The sequence below is a fragment of the Pleurodeles waltl genome, chromosome 9, assembly GCF_031143425.1.
Source record: "Pleurodeles waltl isolate 20211129_DDA chromosome 9, aPleWal1.hap1.20221129, whole genome shotgun sequence".
NCBI classification, from domain to species: domain Eukaryota; kingdom Metazoa; phylum Chordata; class Amphibia; order Caudata; family Salamandridae; genus Pleurodeles; species Pleurodeles waltl.
This window is the reverse complement of record NC_090448.1, coordinates 61,331,167-61,351,402: the sequence shown is the minus strand read 5'-3', so window position 1 is coordinate 61,351,402 and position 20,236 is coordinate 61,331,167. Positions and strand designations below refer to the sequence as shown.

At 42.7% G+C, this 20,236-nt stretch overlaps 1 protein-coding gene across 6 annotated transcripts in view; it reads left to right on the top strand.

The window, feature by feature from the left end:
• GRIP2 (glutamate receptor interacting protein 2) overlaps window positions 1–20,236 on the top strand; it is a 654,787-nt gene that overhangs the window by 581,025 nt on the left and 53,526 nt on the right. For 5 of the 6 annotated variants that reach the window (XR_011198609.1, XM_069206295.1, XM_069206299.1 and 2 more), the window contains exons 15-17: window positions 4,831–4,897; window positions 9,739–9,884; window positions 11,871–12,015. Coding sequence is in view for 5 of the 6 variants with exons in the window: in XM_069206295.1 (XP_069062396.1) it covers window positions 4,831–4,897; window positions 9,739–9,884; window positions 11,871–12,015 (358 nt within the window). In the remaining variant the exon portion in view is untranslated. The remainder of the gene's footprint in view (window positions 1–4,830; window positions 4,898–9,738; window positions 9,885–11,870; window positions 12,016–20,236) is intronic. The other variant, XM_069206296.1, reaches the window with a different exon arrangement.

Genomic DNA, 20,236 nt, shown 5'->3' with positions numbered 1-20,236 from the left:
GCTTATCCCTCGGTAGTTTATTTCTTTTCTCTCTCCTCTTTCTGTTTCTCTTTCGGTCACTTCACTGCCTGTTGCTTAGCGCTTCGATGCCCTGGCCGGAATGCGCTTTATAAATATGAAATACTAATACAAATGAAGAGGGCTGGCTGAAAGCCCTTATAAATGAATTAATATATTCTTACCCCTATAGTTGTGAGTGTTGGCAAATGTCCAACACCTGTACACCCATTCCAGTGCGGGTGTCGGCCACAGGCCAACAATGGGGAGGGTTAAAGGTTCCTCTGGTACTTTACACCAGAGGGTTTCCTTTTAAATCCCTGAGGCTTGGGCTGCTCGGGAAGAGCTTCCAGAGTGGCCTGAGCTTTCTCTTTTTTGTTTGTTTTTTGTGTGTATATAATGACTAGCAGCACGCAAAGCGAGCCGTTGTCCTTATATACAGAAGTGAAAGTAAAACAAGCCAAGGGGCTTGTTTAACTTTCACTGAATCAGGGCTCAAGGGGATATCTCAGCCCTCCCGACCACTGATTCCCATGGAGAGGTATTGTTGGAAAGGGGGAGGATATCCCGTTTCCAATGGTACCTCTACCCAGTGGATCCCTGGTTGGGGATCACCGCAGGGGAGCAATCCCCAAGCAGGAATCCACCCACTAGACACCAGGGGGAGGGGCCCGTTGGGCAAAGGCTCGTGCTCCCCCTTTGTAATTTTTTTTTCTGCCCTTCTGCTGAAAGCCTACTAGACTCCAGGGAGTTATATGAAAAAAAAGAGGGGTGGGGGCTGCCCACCATGAGCATAGCTATGCCCCCACCCCAAATAAATGGGGGGCAGATGGGGATAATTATCCCTGATCTACCTCCCCGGGGTGGGGGCAAAACGTCCTCTAGATGCCAGGGATTTTTGTTGTTGTTTAAAAAGAGGTTTAAAAAAAGACTGACCCCCATCCAAGTACATGTGGACACAGTCTTTCTGCCCCTCTTGGGTAATGCCCCCCCTCCGCCGGGGCACAGATCGGGGTAAAAAAAAGGCCACTAGACACATGGGAAAAGAAATAAAGTGGGGGCTACCCACCAGGGGCATGGTTATGCCCCATCCCAACCAAAGGGGGCAACAGTCTTTTTGCCCCCAAGGGGGGTAGATTGGGTTATTTACACCAATCTGCCCCCAGAGTGGCAGGAAGCCGACTGGATGCCAGGAAATGTTGTTTTAAATACTGGAATGGGGGCTGCCCGGCATGGCCATGCGCACCAACTAAATAGGGCAACAGCATATCTGCCCCACCACCCCTGGGTGCAGATGGGATAAAAGCCCACTGTGTAGCAGCAATATATATGTTTAATACATTAATAAGGTGGGTCTTTCCCACCCTCAACCCTAAATCCTCAACAGTCTTTATGCTCCCCTGCAGACTAAAGCATCCAATCCCAATGCAAGCAAGAGGCCATTTGATTTTACTGGGTGTTTATTTTACATATGGGCCAGGAGAGTTTGGCTAACACTCAATGGCAAACGGCTGCACTTTTTGGACTTAGGAATGCTGCCACCTGGAACAACCTACCAAACCCAGACAGTTTTGAAAACTAGACATCTGGGGGAGTCAGGGGTGGCGTGCTTTGCCATGCATCCTATGCCATTTTCTTACCCATAATGCCCTGAAACCTCAAACGTTGACTAAAAACACATTTTCCTCACATTTATGTGAGAGAAACTTCTAAACTCTGCAGAGCCACAAATGTCCTACCACACACCATTCCCCCAAGTCTTGCGATAAAAATGGTACCTCACTTGTGTGGGTGGACCAATAGACTTTGATACAAAAGGCTCTAAAGTGCTAGAGATCAGCAATAGGGGCAGCTGCGGGTCTTGGAGCCATGATTGGCCCAACCCCTGGAAACCTACCAACCACAGACATTTTTGAAAAGTAGACAACCAAGAAATTCCAGGATGGTGTGGATTTTGTGAATAACATGATGTTTTCTTACCCACAATACCCTGCAAACCTCAAACCAAGTTCAATGGGAGCCTTTGCGTGGGGACTCCTATTGACCTCAGTTTGATCCGTTCCGGCCACTGGGCCCAACCACACAAGTGGCACAGCATTTTTATCAACACAAGTGAAGCAATTATCAGTTGTAGGAATTTTGTGGATTCCAGAAGTTTCCATCACAGAAAGGAAAGAAAAATGCATAATTTCAGCCAAAGTTTGAGGTTTACATGTCATTGTGGGTAAAAAAAACTTAGGGGATCCACTCAAGTCACAACTTCCTGGATTCCCCTCATTGTCTAGTTTTTTAAAATGTGCAGGTACGCTAGGTTTCTCAAGGTGCTGGCTGAGGTAGGGCCCAAAAACTTGCAGCTACCCTCTTTACAAAAAACAGGTCAGGTTTGAATACAAAAATGTGATGTATAGATTTTGCGTTTTGGGCCATTTTCTGTCCTGGGCACTAGGCCTACTGCCCCAAGTGAGATACTATTTTTTATCAGAAAGCAAGAGAACGCTGCTGGAAGGACATTTGTGGCTCCCTACAGATTCGAGAACTTCCCATCACAGAAAGGTGAGGAAAATGGGATTTGTTTTCAAAAGAGGTTTGTAAGGGATTCTGAGTGGAAAAAAAAAAAAACCTTGAGTGCCACGCAGGTCTCCCGATTGTGGATTCCATTGTGTGTCTAGTTTTAAAAAAATGTACAGGTTTACTAGATGCCAGATGAGTTAGGCCCCAAAATTCTCCGCTATCTACTTTGCAAAAGAAAACTGGTCAGTTTTGAGTGGAAAAATGTGAAGTATCCATGATGCATTTTGAGCCTTTTCCTGTTGTGGGCATTAGGCCTACCCACAAGTGTGGTACCGTCCTTTATTGGAAGACATGTGGGGGCATAGAATAGTAGGATATTTGTTATTACCAATTGGTTTTCGCTACATTTGTTACTTCCAAATGTAAGCCAGTGTGTAAGAAGGAAGACATTTTGAAAAATACCCACTAAATCATATGCTCCTATGGGTAGCCACCAAAATCAGGGATGTACAAATAACCATTGCTCCTAAATTCCATATCTTGTACCCATTTCAGAAGTACATAGGTTATCTTGATACCTATTTTCACTCTACAAATTTCACCATAAGAATTGGTCTAGACTTAGTGCACAATGAAAAAACATTGCACTGTACAGCTTAGCTGTTGGCTCTGGGTACCTCGGGTTCTAGGAGAAGCTACAAACTACATATCCCACATCCAAAAGAGATTAGCACACGTAATGGCACACTGCTTTTGTGAATCTGCAATTGTGACAAAAAGTGACAGATGAAAACGTTGTCACAAATGGCTATTGGTTTTCCTACTCATTTTCAATATTTCTTTATTTCAACACTTAGGGCCTGATTCTAACTTTGGAGGACGGTGTTAAACCGTCCCAAAAGTGGCGGATATACCACCTACCGTATTACGAGTCCATTATATCCTATGGAACTCGTAATACGGTAGGTGGTATATCCGCCACTTTTGGGACGGTTTAACACCGTCCTCCAAAGTTAGAATCAGGCCCTTAGTTTCTTTGGGAAAACCTTGAGGGAGCTACACATAGACAGAAGAAGCTAAGCCCTTGGTAACCACCACAGACTCAGCATGGGTCCTGAGTAAAATATATCTGCCAGCTCATGTAATCTGAGCACCTCTCAATCATCCTTTCCTCATCACACTGCTGAGTGCTGCAGCCGAAGACTCGATAACAGAACAATTCTAGTCGTCCACTCATGACACCAAAATTCTTCCTTCTTAGGTCTACAGCAGTTGCAACAATTTCAACCAAGCACCCACCACAGTGGAGTATGCTATCCATCTGACAACGTGTCTGTCTTTCCTAAAGCAGGTAAAGACATTCTTGTCTTGTAAACACTCCACTAGTCATCTCAGTTAGTGTCATGTAGTTTTCTTGTAACATCAAGAAACCCCCAGCAGTGTAAGGACGCTCTGCCAAATTTGCTAACTCAATATGCAATGAGGAGATTAGTGAGTTTTATGGTTATTGGTGTAAACACTTAATTTTGGTATGTGGTACATCATGTCATGGATGCATGCTTTAAGAGTCTACTCACATTTGCTTTACTCATCTCTGTGTTCCTAACCTTAATTTCTGAATTATGTGCTTGTTTCATCAGACCATGCAAAGCTGCACTCTTACACAATGATTACAATTTGACTTCTATATGCACTGCTGTTTATCAGTGATTTGTTGCTGGAATGTGATTGTTGGGGCAGCAGGTGCACTCAGATCTTTTTCCAGAACACCATACAGATGTACATAGTTAATCCATGTCCAGAATCTGTCCGGGACTTACCCAGTCTGCGTAATATAATGCTTACATTCACCTAGCCAGCTGAAAGTGGTATCACTAATTCTCCTTTGACCAATTTTGAATACCGAGACTTCCAGTCAACAGAGAGTGCAGACAACACAGTTTCTCACATGTATGTGCCTCGTTATGAAGGCTCATGGGGCCTTGGGCTGAGCAATAATTTGTTAGAAGCCCAAGGATCAAGCCAGAACGTTTCTCATTGGTCATCATGGCCTACCTGCCTGTGAATGAGAGAGAATGCAATATGTACCACTATAACTCTGAGCCGGGGAAGAGAGAATGGGACCGATGAACAAGTTATGAGAGCTACCGTTAAATGTATTGCTAAGTTCCAACTTTCTGATCATCCAGGTTCTAGTGATTAACATATCTTATTCCTGATCAATTTTAAGGGAAGAGTATTGGCTCCATATTAGTTTTCTCACTGTACATTTTGAATATGCAAAACATGTCAATTTCAATTAACAATTATCCATCTTTGCAGCAGCAAGTAGGAAGCCTGGCGACCCGCTAATAATCTCGGACATTAAGAAGGGAAGTGTTGCGCACAGGTGAGTGGAGTACTTTACCTTCTGATGTTGACAGTAGAGTCCCCTGGTTTCCTCCTCATTAAAGAAGTCGTTCAGTAAAGGGACTTTGTACACTTCTGCATCACTGACCATGAGCGTTCTAGAATGTTGCTTTGTTGGATGATGTCTGCTTGGGTTTTTGGGACGTATTGTGACATCATTTACCGGATGGCCCCATTAGTGTAATATATTTTCCGGTGAAGTAGATCATCCCTCCATCAAAGTTGGCCAACCCCACATTTCTACAGAATTTTTCAAACATTCAAACCTCATTACCTTACTTTACTATGAACATTAACTTGTTGCCCCTCCCACTCCTAATATGCTTAGTCCTGTGTGGTTTCATAGGCAAATAATTTGTGAGCTGGCAGTGAACCACTGCCATTTTATTGCTGGTCATTTCCCTTTTCCATTATTTGAATTTGTTTTTATGTTCACTTACTGTATTCTGGTAGAGTATTTGATCACTTCCTTTATTGGGATGCATGATTCCTATTTGGATTCAAAACCATGGTAAATTGATCCACGGATATAGCAGACTGTATGTAAGAAACAGAAACGCTCGCTTCCCAGGTCCCACAGTCCTGTCGTGGTACCCATGCTTCGCCTCACGCTTACCTTGCAAGACAAAGCTTTACTTAAGGTATCAAAGGAGCCTCTCTCTCCAGCGATAAAAGGATGTGAAGATGGTGCATCATCTTAGAGACAAAATCAATACCTAATCTACTTTTAGCTTTTCTTTGCATGCCGCCTTGGTGCAATTTTGAAAATGTGGATGCCGCGTTCTGAGGTGACTTCTTGTCTCCCATTGGCATAATAAATGTACATAGTGCCTTATTATTCTGAAGTTTTGTTCCCATGTATTGGTTGTAAATGCGTTAGTGCTTCGGTGCTACACACAGTGTCAAGGGGAAGGGGCATTGTGGCCTAAGTACCTGGTTGCAGAAGGCCAGTATGGGCTGTTTCCTAGTTTTGTTGAAGACTCATCTAATTTAGGGATGCGCATGAGCATCATGCAGGGGGTGCATACCTGTTACAACTACACCTGTTCAGGAGAATAGCAAAGGGTTTGAAGGGAAAAACAAAATGTTTCCCTTTAAATTCCTTAGTATTCTCCTGACTGAACACAGTTTTATTATTGTAGATTTGCACAGGGGAGAGATGCCATCATCTTCAAGCTTTGTGGGTCAATTTCTATGGTGAAACATGCAAAATGGAGATAGGGAGCACATGTTGATTGTTGACCCTCTGTAGCACGTTCTGCTGCTCATGGAGCCTGAGCAACCCAAAGTCATCCCAAATGAGTGTCAAGTGCTTGCCTCTACAGGATGGACTAATACAGACTCGTTTTTAACTTTTTTTTGGGTGGAAAAAGAAGGTGCAGATTGATTGAGCTGAAAATCAAGGGGTAAAAGTTATAGCTCCCGAGTCCAAAATCAAGGACAGTCTTCTGTGTCACAGCGTTTGCTTATGTTTAGTTAAATTTTCCTTCACGGTAGCCTGTGTGTCTATAGAGAACCTCTCCCCCAAAAGTCCACGTTTTTGAAGTTATCTGACGCCTGTAATATTTGTGGCTTCGCAACCTCTCTTCTTGATTAAGAGGTCCTGCCTTTCTAGGAGCCAGCTGTGCCAGAGTGGTTCATGGCTCGGTGTACCCAACAACAAAAGGATACTCCATTTCCACTGTGAATTTTCCTCAAAATACAAAATTGAATTGTTGGTTTCAATTATATATGAAATGAGAACTGTAATTGGCACCCCATTTGAATGCTTTATTTGAGCAGGTGTTGCTGGTGCTCAGCACTGGCACTTACTGCAATCTACCACATGGTGGTGCTGTTTGTGTATTTTTGAGGTTAGCATCTCAGCAGGGTCGTTAACAATTAAATATGTACTAAAATGAATAAGGCAAGCACTTCCAGGCCATTCAGCCAAGTGGCATGGCCTTTAAAAGTGTGCCGATTAGTAGTTGTGTTGACTCTTGTATCGCTGGCAGGGGTTGAATGTGGTGAAAGCTACATTAGATACCTGAAAAATACACACACACGTTTTTTTTTTTTTTTTTAAATACAAACTAAGCACTGGCACTCATTAGGGGTCAGTCGCTGTCTGCCCTGAAACATTTTTATGCCCCATTGCCACTTGCGCATCTGCAATAATTAGATGCAATACTAGTGGCCCAAACAACACCTGGAACGAGGGGCAATTATAAATAAATGCATAACCTACGTTCCAAGTGGACTGTAAGCCATGGCTCCTCCGCAATGGCGGAGGAGCGTTGCCAAGTTGGCTCAGAGCGAGAAGCTGAGAAATACAATTATATTTTACCATTGTTTTAGTTTTCAGCTGCTGGCTGAGCCAGTCTGTGACCCGGGCATGTGATGGGGAGCGGAGTGCACTTTACTGTGCATGTCTGTTTGGCTGGCCGTCTTACAAATCATTGTCTAACATTTGATCAAAAGTGAGATATAAAATACCTTAGTTTCTTCAACAGAGAGTTTCTTGCATACCATCACTTTACTTTTTCTCCCTCCTTAATTAAATCTTCTTTTTCTTCAAACCTCTACTTCTCTCCTTCCAAAGTGTTTTCTTGTAGGGCTTTGTTGTCCCTTTCTCCTGTTTGTTCTGGCACTTTTAATACTACAGCTATCGCCCCATACTCATTGGACTCATTGGAGGTGGAATAAATTAACATTTGGAGCTTGAATAAATTAAAAAGAATTGTTGCCAAAGTGCGTAGAATTTTATAAATTCCAATACCGATATTCCCCATCACCCCCATCATCTTCTCCCTAATGAGTGCCTTCAACATAAATTACAATATTAGGTTATAATCAGTGCCTAATTTATAAACGAATAAATGCCATGGCCCAAAGTTTCGCTCAATAAGCTCTCAGATGGCACTTTCGAAGGTACAAGTAACAAGGCACATAATCCTGATTCCACCTCATGCCTCTTTCATCCACCACTGGCTCTCCCTGTCCCTTTAGCTCATTCTTTCAGATTCTTTTTCATACCTACTTTCACCATTTGTCAGGCTTTCTCGTACTCCCCCACCCTTTTATATGTTTCAATTCCTTGCTCTGGGTCAGAGTCTGAAGGGGAAAAAAGTGCTGATCCCAAAAGATGAATCCTGGCTGGTCTCGCGTACAACCACTGTCTCTAATTCAACAATGGTTCTAAAGCGATCATGAATAGTTTATGGATTTTCAGTGCTCCGTGAATAATGGAAATTTACCAGCGGGGGCACTCTCCACACACTTAAAAATATATATTGTTTTAGGCCTTTTGCAGTAATTTGGTACTTGCCCTTGCCTTACTTTATGGGAGTTCTACGTGAGTTTTGTAAAGGACTTATCAATCACTGCCCCATCAGGTGCCCCATTTAAGACTGGGTTGGTGCAGTGTGTTGAAGTTTGTTTCTCCCTTTGGCCTGGTTTGTGGCCCCTGTTATTAACCAATCTAACCGCTGACTATTAAGAAGTAAGTATGCCTCTTCTTTTTCTCAGTTTTAGTAGTTGGAATAGTGTTCTAATTAAACTGGAGGTTATCACAATTTAGAATAGGTACCACAATGCTAGAAGTAGCAGAAATGACTTGCATCATTTGACCAGGGGTGGCTCTTTCGTAATGGCACAGGAGCATTGCCCCACTGGCTAAGAGCCAGCAGCTGAAAAAGAAAACAATATTTTTATTTATTTTTCAGCTGGTGACTCAGTTGAGCCAGCATGTGAAGGGCAGGGTAGGGCTTGTCCGTCCGGAGGTGGGAAGAGGAAGCGTGGAGTCAGTGCACTAACTGCACATGTTAGTGTGGCCGGCCGTCTTGCGCACTTAGGTTTCTCTGCACAGACTCCAATGCAGTGTCTGAGTGCCAGAGCCAGCCTCTCAGACCAATCCTTGTGCTGCTCTCATGCTTTGTATATCATGAGAGCAGCACCAGGATTGCGTGGGGGAGCCCGTGCTGGTATCCCAGGGAATGCTGGGCCATCATCAGAAGAGGCGTGCGAGGCAGCCAGCGGTGTAGGCTAGGGTACGTTTTTTATTACTAGTATCCATTTCTTTAATTATTATTTATTGTCCCCTGCCCACCCCTCTCCTTAAGACTTGTGGTGGCCACCACTGCATTTGACCCCATTGATATCATAGGGTGGACCACATCTGTACCCTCGGGTGCTTCTATTTGTTACTGGTGCGGGGCGTTTAAATAGCGGAAACCTGATAAACTAAGTGTAGCTCATAGTACTCAGGTTACTTTCAGTTCCTGTTGCTGTTCTCATGGATCTTGAACAGGGATTAAAAACAAAACTGTGCACTATTTGCAGCTCCTGGCTATCTCTAATGGACATCCTTGTCTGACATCTTGAGCAATGTGGTGCCCAGGTACCTGTTTTCATCACCTGAGAGAGATCAGGTGTCCCAGGGTAGCTTGAGATCACATCCTTATGGAAGGATGTGCATAAAACCCCACTAAGTGTATATTCCTAAAGATTCCTGTTAGCATAAGGATCCATGTAAACCAGTTCCTAAAGCTGTGAGACTTAGGTTGCTTCACCTGTTCCAAGTTATATTTCCATGTATTTCTGCATGAACAGGCAGTGACTCTGGCAGGATGATGCATCTTGGTCTACTGGGAGATAAGCTTGAATGCTATTGACCGAGTCTTGGCTGAAGAATCTTGGTCCACTGGGAGATAAGCTTGAATGCTATTGACCGAGTCTCGGCTGATGAATCTTGGTCTACTGGGAGACAAGCCTGGATGCTATTGACCGAGTTGTCAGAATCTCTCGCCTTCTTACAAGATATAAATGTTCTTTTCTCCACAGAACTGGCACTTTGGAGCCCGGGGACAAGCTGTTGGCCATTGATAATATCCGACTTGACAACTGCTCGATGGAAGACGCCGTGCAGATTCTCCGGCAGTGCGAAGACCTGGTGAAGCTGAAGATCAGGAAGGATGAAGATAACTCTGGTATGACCTGCCAGCACTGTCTGATACACCTCCTGCCAGCAGGTGGCGCCTGTGCAAATAAAGCCTCTGAAGCATGCAGTGGCTGCTTCAGATAGGGAAATGTTATTTTCTTGTAAATATTTGCCAATGCACCGTGCAGAGTTTAGGTACTTGTATTAAAGATACTTTTGTGCACTGTCAAGATTTCTCCTCCACAGAACCTAAGGCACATTTAATCCGGTCTATTTACTTTACAGCTGCAGTTCAATAGTCATTTGTTTATTTAGCAATCTTGGTTTCTACCTCTTTCTTTTTCTTGCACTATAGTGGCTGCTTTCTTCAGTGATATTTACTAACTTACTTTCATTTTTTCTCTTTGTTGATTTTCCTCTTCCCTCCTAATTACTCATCTCCCTGTATTCAGTTTCATGCAATACATCTGTGCCATATTTATTTAAATTGACGAGCACTGACAAATGCATTTTCAATCCAATAAAATGAATTTCACTCGTAATTATGGTTCCCACCCTCTTTGGCTTGCAACATATGCTGCTCGTTGCTTCCCCACTGCCCCTTCCCATCTGGCTGGTCCTCTGGTCCCCTGCTCGAGCTTTCATCCACACCCTCATCTCTTTACGCCTCCCCGACCTCTTAGCGCCTCCCCGACCTCTTAGCTTGACTATTCTCCCCTCTCTAGACTTTACTCCCTACTGCCTTCTCGTCGAGCTCTTTCCCTTCAGTTGCCCTCTCCAATTACCTCAATGTTGCATTTTCATATCTCTTTTACCTTTTGTTAATTTATCTCCATTTCGTCATCTTTTTGTCTTTCACGTTGCACTTTTCGCTTTTATTTTTTCAGAGTTTTGTCTCATGTGTCTCAGTCATGCATAGTCTCAAGCACGCTCACTTAATGAGATACCCTTCATTAGTACGGGAATCTTGCGTAACTGTTATTAAATAAAAGCAGAATTACTTTTTTTTCTACATTGTTCCATCCTTAAACCATCTTGACTTTGCGTGTCGATCACTCCTCACGCATCCATGCCTACTGAATTTTATGTTAACCCCGGAGTTGCATGACCACAGTTCTGAAGTACACTCCAATTGGGATAAGTAGGTTTAAATATAAATGTGAGCCAGTTATAAATATGTATTATAAAAACAGATTCTTTTGGCTACACCCCCTTAAACTTAAAACTAAACACATATGTACACCTTCATAAGGAAGGAGCAATAAATGAATCCCTAGAGCTTTAAAGAAACTCGTTCGAAAAAGATGTCTGGGGTCTCCTTCACAAAAAATTGCACAAAAGGAAAAATTACATCTTGCATTACAAATAGAAGTGATTCAAAATGGGTGTTGCTACCCTGCCACCAATTGGTAAATGTCTGCAAAGTAGTCACACTTATGTTATGTGGCACTTTAAAGTACTCCACCCTTTTTTAAACAATAACGCTTTGCTTTCTGGAGCTTGTTTGCTGATCTTGCTATAAATATGAACTTGTATCTGCCCGCCAACTGTGGTCGGTAGCATCTGATGACATTCTGAAGTTATCGGTTACTTAATAAATACATGAATGGAGGAGGGTTTACAATAATTCTCCAAGATTGGGGCATTTCAGTGGTCTTGAAGGTTTTTAAAGGACTGTCCTAGGAGTCTCTCAGCTTGACATGAATAACCCCCAATCCTAATTATTGTAGTAAAAGGATTTTCAGTCTTAATGAATGTAGAAGAATAATCTAATTCTTCCCATTTCTTCAGATGTTTCATTCTCTCAAGAGGAACATTAGAAAGTAGTTAGTCTCAGGAAGTCATTGGTTGGGCAATACATGTTGTAAGTAAATATTGTCAGAAACTGTCCTGAGTTTTTTTAATTTTATTATAACCGAGATGGAAATGACTAAAATCACGTTGAGCATCTGATCAGATCATGCTTCATCCCTGTTGCACTAGAGTCTTTGTCTCCTTTGTATTTTCTGAAGACATCTCCTGTTTCCGTTATCAGACGAACAAGAGATCACCGGTGCCATTATCTACACTGTGGAGCTGAAGCGCTATGGAGGTCCATTGGGCATTACCATCTCTGGGACCGAGGAGCCGTTTGATCCCATAGTCATTTCAGGATTGACCAGGAGAGGGCTGGCTGAACGGTAAGTGTGGGTGACTTTTATGTTTCAGCAAGAAGATATCAAGAGAGAAAAGAAGCTGTCTTTATTTATTTCAGATTTCCTTGAAAGGCTGGATGGCCAAATATTTTCACGATTCTTGTATCATATGTCAATTATTTAATTCAATTCCTCATTTGCAAAACAGCATGCACTGGGTTTATGTGTGTCAGTTAGTGTTGTGTAGTCAATTCACTGGCAACAAAAATTGGGAGTTGTTTTTATTCAGACCCCTGCTCGAAAAGGGATCTGACATTACTTGTTCGGATAGCCATCTTGTATATTATAGACTGCTGTACCTGCAAGCATTAATAGTTGACTGATTGTTTTATCTAAAAAAAACACTAGAGGGGTTGCAGTGGTCTCTTTCATCACTTTAAGTGTTTACAGAACCTGCAAAACAAAAACTAACTTTCCAAGGCTGTATCTTATGTTAGTTGTTGTGGAATCAATTTTTTAGATGCTGGAGTAGTTTTTTGTACCATGTTTTAATTTCTATTATTTGCAGTATGTTAAATCTATCAGCCTTAAGGTGGTCTTCCCACCCAAACCTTTGCCTACTTGCCTCCCATTTTATGCTGGAGTTTTGCTTATGCTGACCATAATAATCTGTGCGCTTTACTGTTGCTAACCAGTGCTAAAGTGCTTGTGCTCACTTCCCTAAACATGGTTTGATTGGCATTTTCTTGAGTGGCATTTTTAATTTACTTGTAAGCCCCTTGTAGAATGGTATATCATTTACACAGGACCTGTAAATTAAATGCTACTAGTGGGCTTGCAGCACGTTTTGTGCCACTCTCCTAGGTAGTACTCTAAAACGTGTCCCAGGCCTGCCATTGCAGCCTAAATGCAGTGTCCTACTGCTTTGTCAACTTGGCATTTAAACTCCCTTGCCAAGCCTTAAACTCTGTTTATTACATATAACCCACCCCTAAGTTAGGCCCTATGTAGCCCATAGGACAGGGTGCTGCATAATTGAAAGGTAGGACATGAACTTTTAAGTTTTACATGTCCTAGTAGCGAATAATTCTCAGATTCATTTTTCACTATTGTGTTGCCTACCCTTCCTATAGGATAACATTGGGGATTCCTTATTTCATTTAATTAGCTGTAAATCCTAAATGAGAGGAGGTCAAAATGTCATGTTTGATACCCATGAAATTGTAACAGTAAACCCTCTTTAGAGGTAAAGTCGGATTTATCATTGCAATTTTGAAAATGCCACTTTTAGAAAGTTGGAAAAAGAACAGATGGACGAAATGCTGAAGAGTGTCAAACATTAACCTCCAGTCAAAGATCTGGGCCTAAATCCATAGTTTTGTTTTGCCCACCACACCATTTCAGTTCAGGTTGGAGTGTTCCCATGGGGAGCAGGGTCAAGACTGATTTGCATATGGCTGGGTCCTCACTGGGGTGGCATGGTAGGCAAAAAGAAAATGGATGGGGATGCGAATCACAGTGAATGCTAGTAGCTGAGATTAATTTAAGGATTCTATCCATCACCTTGTTTTTGCTCTTTTAGAAAGTTGGCCTTTACCTGCCCTTAGTCCTTTGTAACTGCAGCCTGTCTTCGGTCACATGACTGGGGGTAGCTGAAAGTTAGACTTTGTGAATTCCTCCAACACAGTCGCACAATAGTGGAATTAGCTGAGCCTCAACGAGCCATCAACTTGCAGGATGGGGGGGGAGCTGGAGCTGAGCACTGCCCCCCTTGCACCTGGATAGGCTGCGTACTGTCTCCTCACAATATACACACACTGTATTGTCCCTGCAGCCAGCTTGGAGCCAGGGCAGGGGAGTCGGGAAACTCCAATAACTTCAAAGAACCTTTTCAGAATCTTCCACCACCTTCCAGGAGCAGGGCACCAGATTATAATAATACGACCCCCAGACCCACTCCTCAGTTCACTACAGGACCTGCAGAAGGACTCTGAGGACTACCTGTTGATGTGGCTTGCTGTGCACTCTGCCAGACTGCTGCTTTACCTAGAAGGACTGCTTTGAACCCTCAGAGGCTAGCCCTGCTGCTGAGCCCTCCATCTACCTCTGCACCCAGCACTACCAGAAGTGACTCCAAGGGCTAGTTTGCTGGCCTCCTCTTCAGAGCCACAGACATGTAACTGGCTCCCAAAATCTTGGATCTGCACCTGGAGCCAGCCTGAGTGTGTGCTGAGCCCCTCAAGAAGTCTCCATCCACTCATGGACCCTTGGTTGTGAGGCTAAAGGTGCCCAGAGAATGGTTCTCCAAAACTGAGGACTTTGACATAATTTGGCCAAAATGTGCTCTAAGAACCAGGAGGAGACCAGGACCAACCTGCTCATCTACCTGCCCGAGGTGCATCACTGGTCGGATAGACTTCACGACTTCTCCAACTACGTTTGTCTCTACAGCAGCAAATCGGTTTCAGTGGCCCTTCGCCAAAGGGGTATCCAACCTTGTGGAACTGTCTTCAGCTACAGCCTTCTGCTTCATCCTTCTGGAGATTTTAGATGGCTACCTCCAAAGGTAAAGATTTTCACTGTGGCTTCACTCCATGGCCATACGACAATGACTCTCCCTCCTCAGACACTCCTGTAGCCTTGCCCCGCTGAACTTCTACCTCTTCAGACATATTTCTCTCAAACTTTTTCAAAGTTCGAAGGTAAGTGCTGATGGGGCCCAATCCACTTTTTGTATCGGAACCGCACTCCATGGCAGTTGACCTTAACTTTTGACTCACCCAACCAGTGCTTAATTTGTGCTTGTTGTTTCCGGTGCTGAGCACCGGCACTTATTTTTGAGGGCCGGCGCTTATTCTTCTGCGCCAAGCATTTCCTGCAAGCAAAAGACAAATATGGGAAAGACGGAGGAAGAGAAAAACGAAAAAGCGTCACAATAGGAAAAAGCAGAAAGCTTCAAAAGTAAGGTAAAGGGGCAGGAAATGGCTTTAAATGGATTGAAGAGGCCCAAGATGCCTTCAGGATTACGCTGCCTCAGTATTCCGTGTTCCCACATTTAATTGCAGTGCCCCGGGATTAAGAGGAATACTTTGAGCACCGGCACGTTTTTATTTACAAACTAAGCACTGCACCCAACCATGATGTTGGAGGCTGCAGGGGAGAGCCCTCTGGTTTCCCCAGCTGGAAGCCCAAAATGGATTTGGGCGGGGAGGCACTCACGCCCCCTCCCCAAATTACTAAATTATTGGCGGGCTGCCAGTTAGTTTTTATTTATTTTTTTGCCACCCAGGATCCCGTCAGAGGCCTGCAGGATTGTGGCAAAAATTTCATTTTTTTTTTTTTACATTTTTTTTATTTTTTTTATTTCGGTTGCGTAGGGGACAAGGTATCTCTACCTTGCCCTTTATAGTATTTTTTTGTAAACTTCAGGACAGAAGATTGTCCCCAAGTCCTGTAATGGCTGCTAGTAACATTTTTCTCATGTTGCTGACAGCCAATTAGAGTGCTCGCTCCTGGGCCAATGAGAACACTTTCTTAAAAAAAAAAAGAGTGAAAGTCCCTCAAACCTAACCGTTCAGATCTACAGATATTTATGTACCTTAATTTCTCAAAAACTACTGAATGACACCAAATTGCAAACAGCACAATCTACGGACAGCAATGTAGCTTCCTGCCAAATTTGATGTAATTACTTTCAGCAGTTTTGTAAAAACGCTTCTGATAATAGTTTATGGCAAACTAATGGGAATTTTGCATTTTGGGATACCCTCTTTTTTTTCTCAGCCCATCTTGACAGATCACCCGAAGCTTCCATTGCACAAACTAGGCAAAAAAAAACCCATCATTTTGGAAAGTCTCTGAACATTCATCAAACAGCGTCAAAATTATAAGCCAAACAAAAAAGGCATTTTCTATGGCAATGCTGACCTAACTATAACGCCCCAGTGGTGAATCCCATGTATATGTGTATATGTATATATATGTGTATATATATGTATGTGTGTATATGTATATATATGTATGTATATAGATGTATGTGTGTGTGTGTGTGTGTGTATATATATATATATATATATATATAGTGTCTGACCTATTTAACATCTTATAGGTACTTTTACTGAACAATGTGCACTAATTCTCGAAATAATTGTTTGCAAACCATAGTCCTTTAGTGTTAAATGTGAGAGAGGTGGACAAAGCCATGTAGTAACTTAGTTGCAGTGGGTAACCAGGAAGTCTTTGCTCAAACACCAGATTTCCCTCTTGATCAAATTGTGGGATCCTAGGCTAATCATTTTCTTCATGTCTCATTTTTCTTGACTGCCCAGTCAAGTGCACCTTGAAGTAATTCCATTATGGAGATGCCCTGGATAAACACTTCATCTATATACTGATTAATAGACAATAGTGCTACTTCACATATATTAATATTGCCCATATCCTCAGTTTACCGGCACTCATGGCAATGTCATAGTGGCATATGGTACCCTTGAATGCATCTAAGTTCATGTATAGAAACTTACTGTCTGTAAATGTTACTCAACGCAGTGATGCATTCTAATGTTGAAGAATAGCTTTGTTTATTGTAAATGTTTTATATTTCTATTGCAATATGCACGATTTATGGCTGACTTGCACATCTCTATATGTTCCCTCTCACAAGACTCCACAAACTCCGCTCTGTTTTTGTGTGCCACGTTTTCCCTTCTCCTGGCTTACATTGCACATGACGACACACTGCACAGCCTTCTTTTGCCTTTTTAGGTCGATCCTGGTAAACTGCACTGTCTGGTTGCGAAATACATACTGTATGCTTACCAAGAACATACAGGGTCCTGGAGACTGGCCGCTGCATACCATTGGTTGGCTTTTCTGTCACTCACTTGGCTGCTTCTTATTTAAAGGCTTTTTTTTTATCAATGTTGATAGACCCTTCCATGGTGCACAGCCAAATTGCCATTTCTTAGACTGGCTGGCTTCTGTGCTTCCTCTGCTCATTTTAGGAAAACACTTTTTCTTTTTTGTTTAAGCACTCCATGAGACTGCATGTCTTTTTCAGCTGTCTCTGTCGTGTGCTTACCCACTTCGCTCTGTGTCCATTTCTTCTTTACCCACCGCCATTTGTTGCTCTCTCCTGAATACTTCTGCCCCCTCATGCTCCACAATACTCTGTTTTGCCTGTGTTCTCTCCTCGTTGTTGCTTCCACCCATCTTCCAATCATGTTTTCTCCGCCTCCACCATGTTGCTTAATCCCCGACCCAACCCTGTTCCACAGCCCACTCATCGTTTAATTATTTTAGTTTTTGTGCAACTGTTTTTTATTCACCATATAATCTCAGACCAGTAAATAAAAATGTGTCCTTTTGTAGGCAAGCGCATGTGTGTGGTTCGCACAAGCATGCCTACAAAATGACGCAGTGATGCATTACCGCTTCTTTGAAGCCATGATGTACCTGCAGCCGCTATGCTGTACAGCATGGCTAAAAAAAAATAGCAAAACATTCCTTCCCTTTGACCACCTCATTATCTATCATTCCCCTTCACAGCTAGAACCCAGCTCTAGCTTGCAGATATCAGGTTCTCTCCATTACTTTTGCTTTGCCAGGACCACTGTTCTTTTAAAGCCCTCCCATTCTTCTATTTTGTGACCAAGGTCTGTTAAAAATTTGATTCTTCATATTTATTTTTATTGTCTGGTTTGGATTATTCATATCGTTTAAATCTTTATACGATTTTGTTTTTGATCGACATATTTTGTATTTTACTTTTTGTGTCACATTTTTCATGATTTTTCTTTCCGCTGTGTTACCAGTCAAACATACCTTCAGTTGCTTAAAAGTGCACCCCCTGCTGGAGAGGGTCGCAGCAAGAAAAGTATGTTGGTACCACTAAATTTGGTTCTAGGTGAAAAGAACTCTGGCTCAGCTTGAGGTCCTGCTGGAAACTTGAGTCCAAAGCGAGCAGAGCTCTCATGTGGCTTCTGCATGCCAGTGTGGAACTGGAAAAAAAATAGACCTGGGCACCAGTAAAATATAAATTGTCCTCATTAGTGAATAAGGAAACTAAAAAAGTAGTCTAAATTTGCAAATTGGGGCATTTTTTTACTTGTAAAGATAATCTGTCTGAGTGTTTTGCACGGTATCGAAGACTGCATAGATTTAAGCTTGCTGCAGGCAAAGTTTGTTTTAATATCTGGGAATTTAACAGTAAAACAGGCTCAGCAGGCCATGAAACTGGTCCACAAACAGCAAAAAAACAGCCCACACATTGTCCTGTTACACCAGCCCATTCGGCACTGTCTGGTTGCCCTAGAGGCCAGTCCAACTTCCTGCCTGCCATCCTCCCTCCACCCAGGATGGGGTATTATGGCCAGAGTTGCAGACTTTGGAACTGGGGAACCAGGTTTGAGTTTCTGCATCGACTCAACATCCTGTGATTGAAGACAAAACACGTAATCTCCCCGTGCCTAAAAAAAGAAAAAAGTGAATGTGTCCTTATGTAATGTAATTGATGCTCAGTAAAACCCTTCAGTGCCTTTGGGTCGAGTTTGTCCCACATAAAAACCACAAAATAGCACAAAGAGGTAAAGAAAAAGCATTAGCAAAATAAAGGAAAGACGCACAGATACCTAATTAGTGTTTGATTCATACTAAGAGAAACCAGAAAACTTGATTTTACTGCAGCTTCCCTACTTAAATTGTGTGATCTTAGGCAAATATTTTGTTTCACTTAAACTCCCTTTTCTTCATTATCCCATGTGAAAGCACTTTCAAATATGAGAGCTAAAAACACCATTTGTCCAAAAACCAGTTGTTTTTGATTTAATAAACAATAATGCAGGTTTATAATAACCTTCGCCATCTTCTGGGTTTACATGACAACTGGTTTGCCTCCTAGTTCACTAATGATTCGTGTTTAAAAACTATCACTTCTAACAAGAACTTCTCAGTGCAGTGCTATAATGTGATGTATTAATGTCAAAGCTTCCACATGTTAAGGAAATGTACTTTTTTGAATTCTGAACAGACTATTATATTTTAAGTGATGCTTGTTGCATGTTTTACATAGGAGACATTTTCAGGGCTCACCTCTTGCACGGGCTCGCAGAGCCAAACAGTTGGCTCGGCTCTCCCTTTTAATTTGTTGGCTTGCTCACCTCTAATATAAATAGGGCCACTAGAATTGTGTGATTTTGGGGAGTGTTGCTTTTTCTTAATGATTGTGGGCTTACTGCACTTACCACAAATCCACAACCTGCAGGTAATTTGCTTACATTAACAAAAAATATATATTGTTCTCATGGCTCAAAAGTTAATAAAAACATGTCACGTGGTGCCACACAGTGCGAAGGCCTTGTGCAGACTAGCTCACTTGTACCATTTCTTGTGTAGTTTGCTGCATTTCGAGGCCAAACTGGCCCTAATGGCAGAATTGATGCATATTAAAATGCCAACATGGACTACTAGCACGACCACAGAACATGCACACATGAAGATGTATAATTTTCCTTTTCTTGACACATGATTGACACTCCTTCGCATAAATTTGTCTTCCATTGCCACATAATACCCATGACCTCGCATGGAGGGCATTGAGACCTCATGCATAAGCAAACAGTAAATAAGATTATATCACAGATAAGGCAAGTGAACGTTGGATATCCTTGTGGTGCCACAGTTGTGGAGAAGTGTGGCTCAATGGTTAGAGCGGCAGACCCTGAAGCAGAGATCTGGCTCAAGACCAGGGTTCAAGTCCCGCTTTGGCAGGTTTTGGGCTCAATTCCCCTTGACCAGATAATTCTCGCCTCGGTGCCTAATCTAATTCATGGGTCCCACTCTGCAACTCTGGGCAATAGCTTGCTTAATCTCCACAACGGCCCCAACAGCGCTTGGATGCCTGACTTCACCCTGGGGGTGCTCAGGAGTGGGTGCCTCACAGGGAAAAGCCAGGAGGGGTTCCATAGCGGTATGAGTACAGCGCCTTGAGACCCTAACGGGTGAGTAGTGCGCTATACAAGTGCTAATTTACATTTTATAAAGGAACATTGTGGCGGAAACGGAAATAGTAAAAAGAAAACACTGACTGTGAATGACTTCAGGGCTGGAACAGTTAGCAGCAGAGAAGTTTCAAGACCTGGGCAAAGTGGGCTCTGGCCCAGGGCCCCAGCCTTTCAGGGGGCCCCTGATAGAGCCTGCTCCGTTCTGCAGCGTCTTGCCCTAATGAACTTGAGTATTTCTTAAAGGGATTGTTTTAAATTCAGGTTTC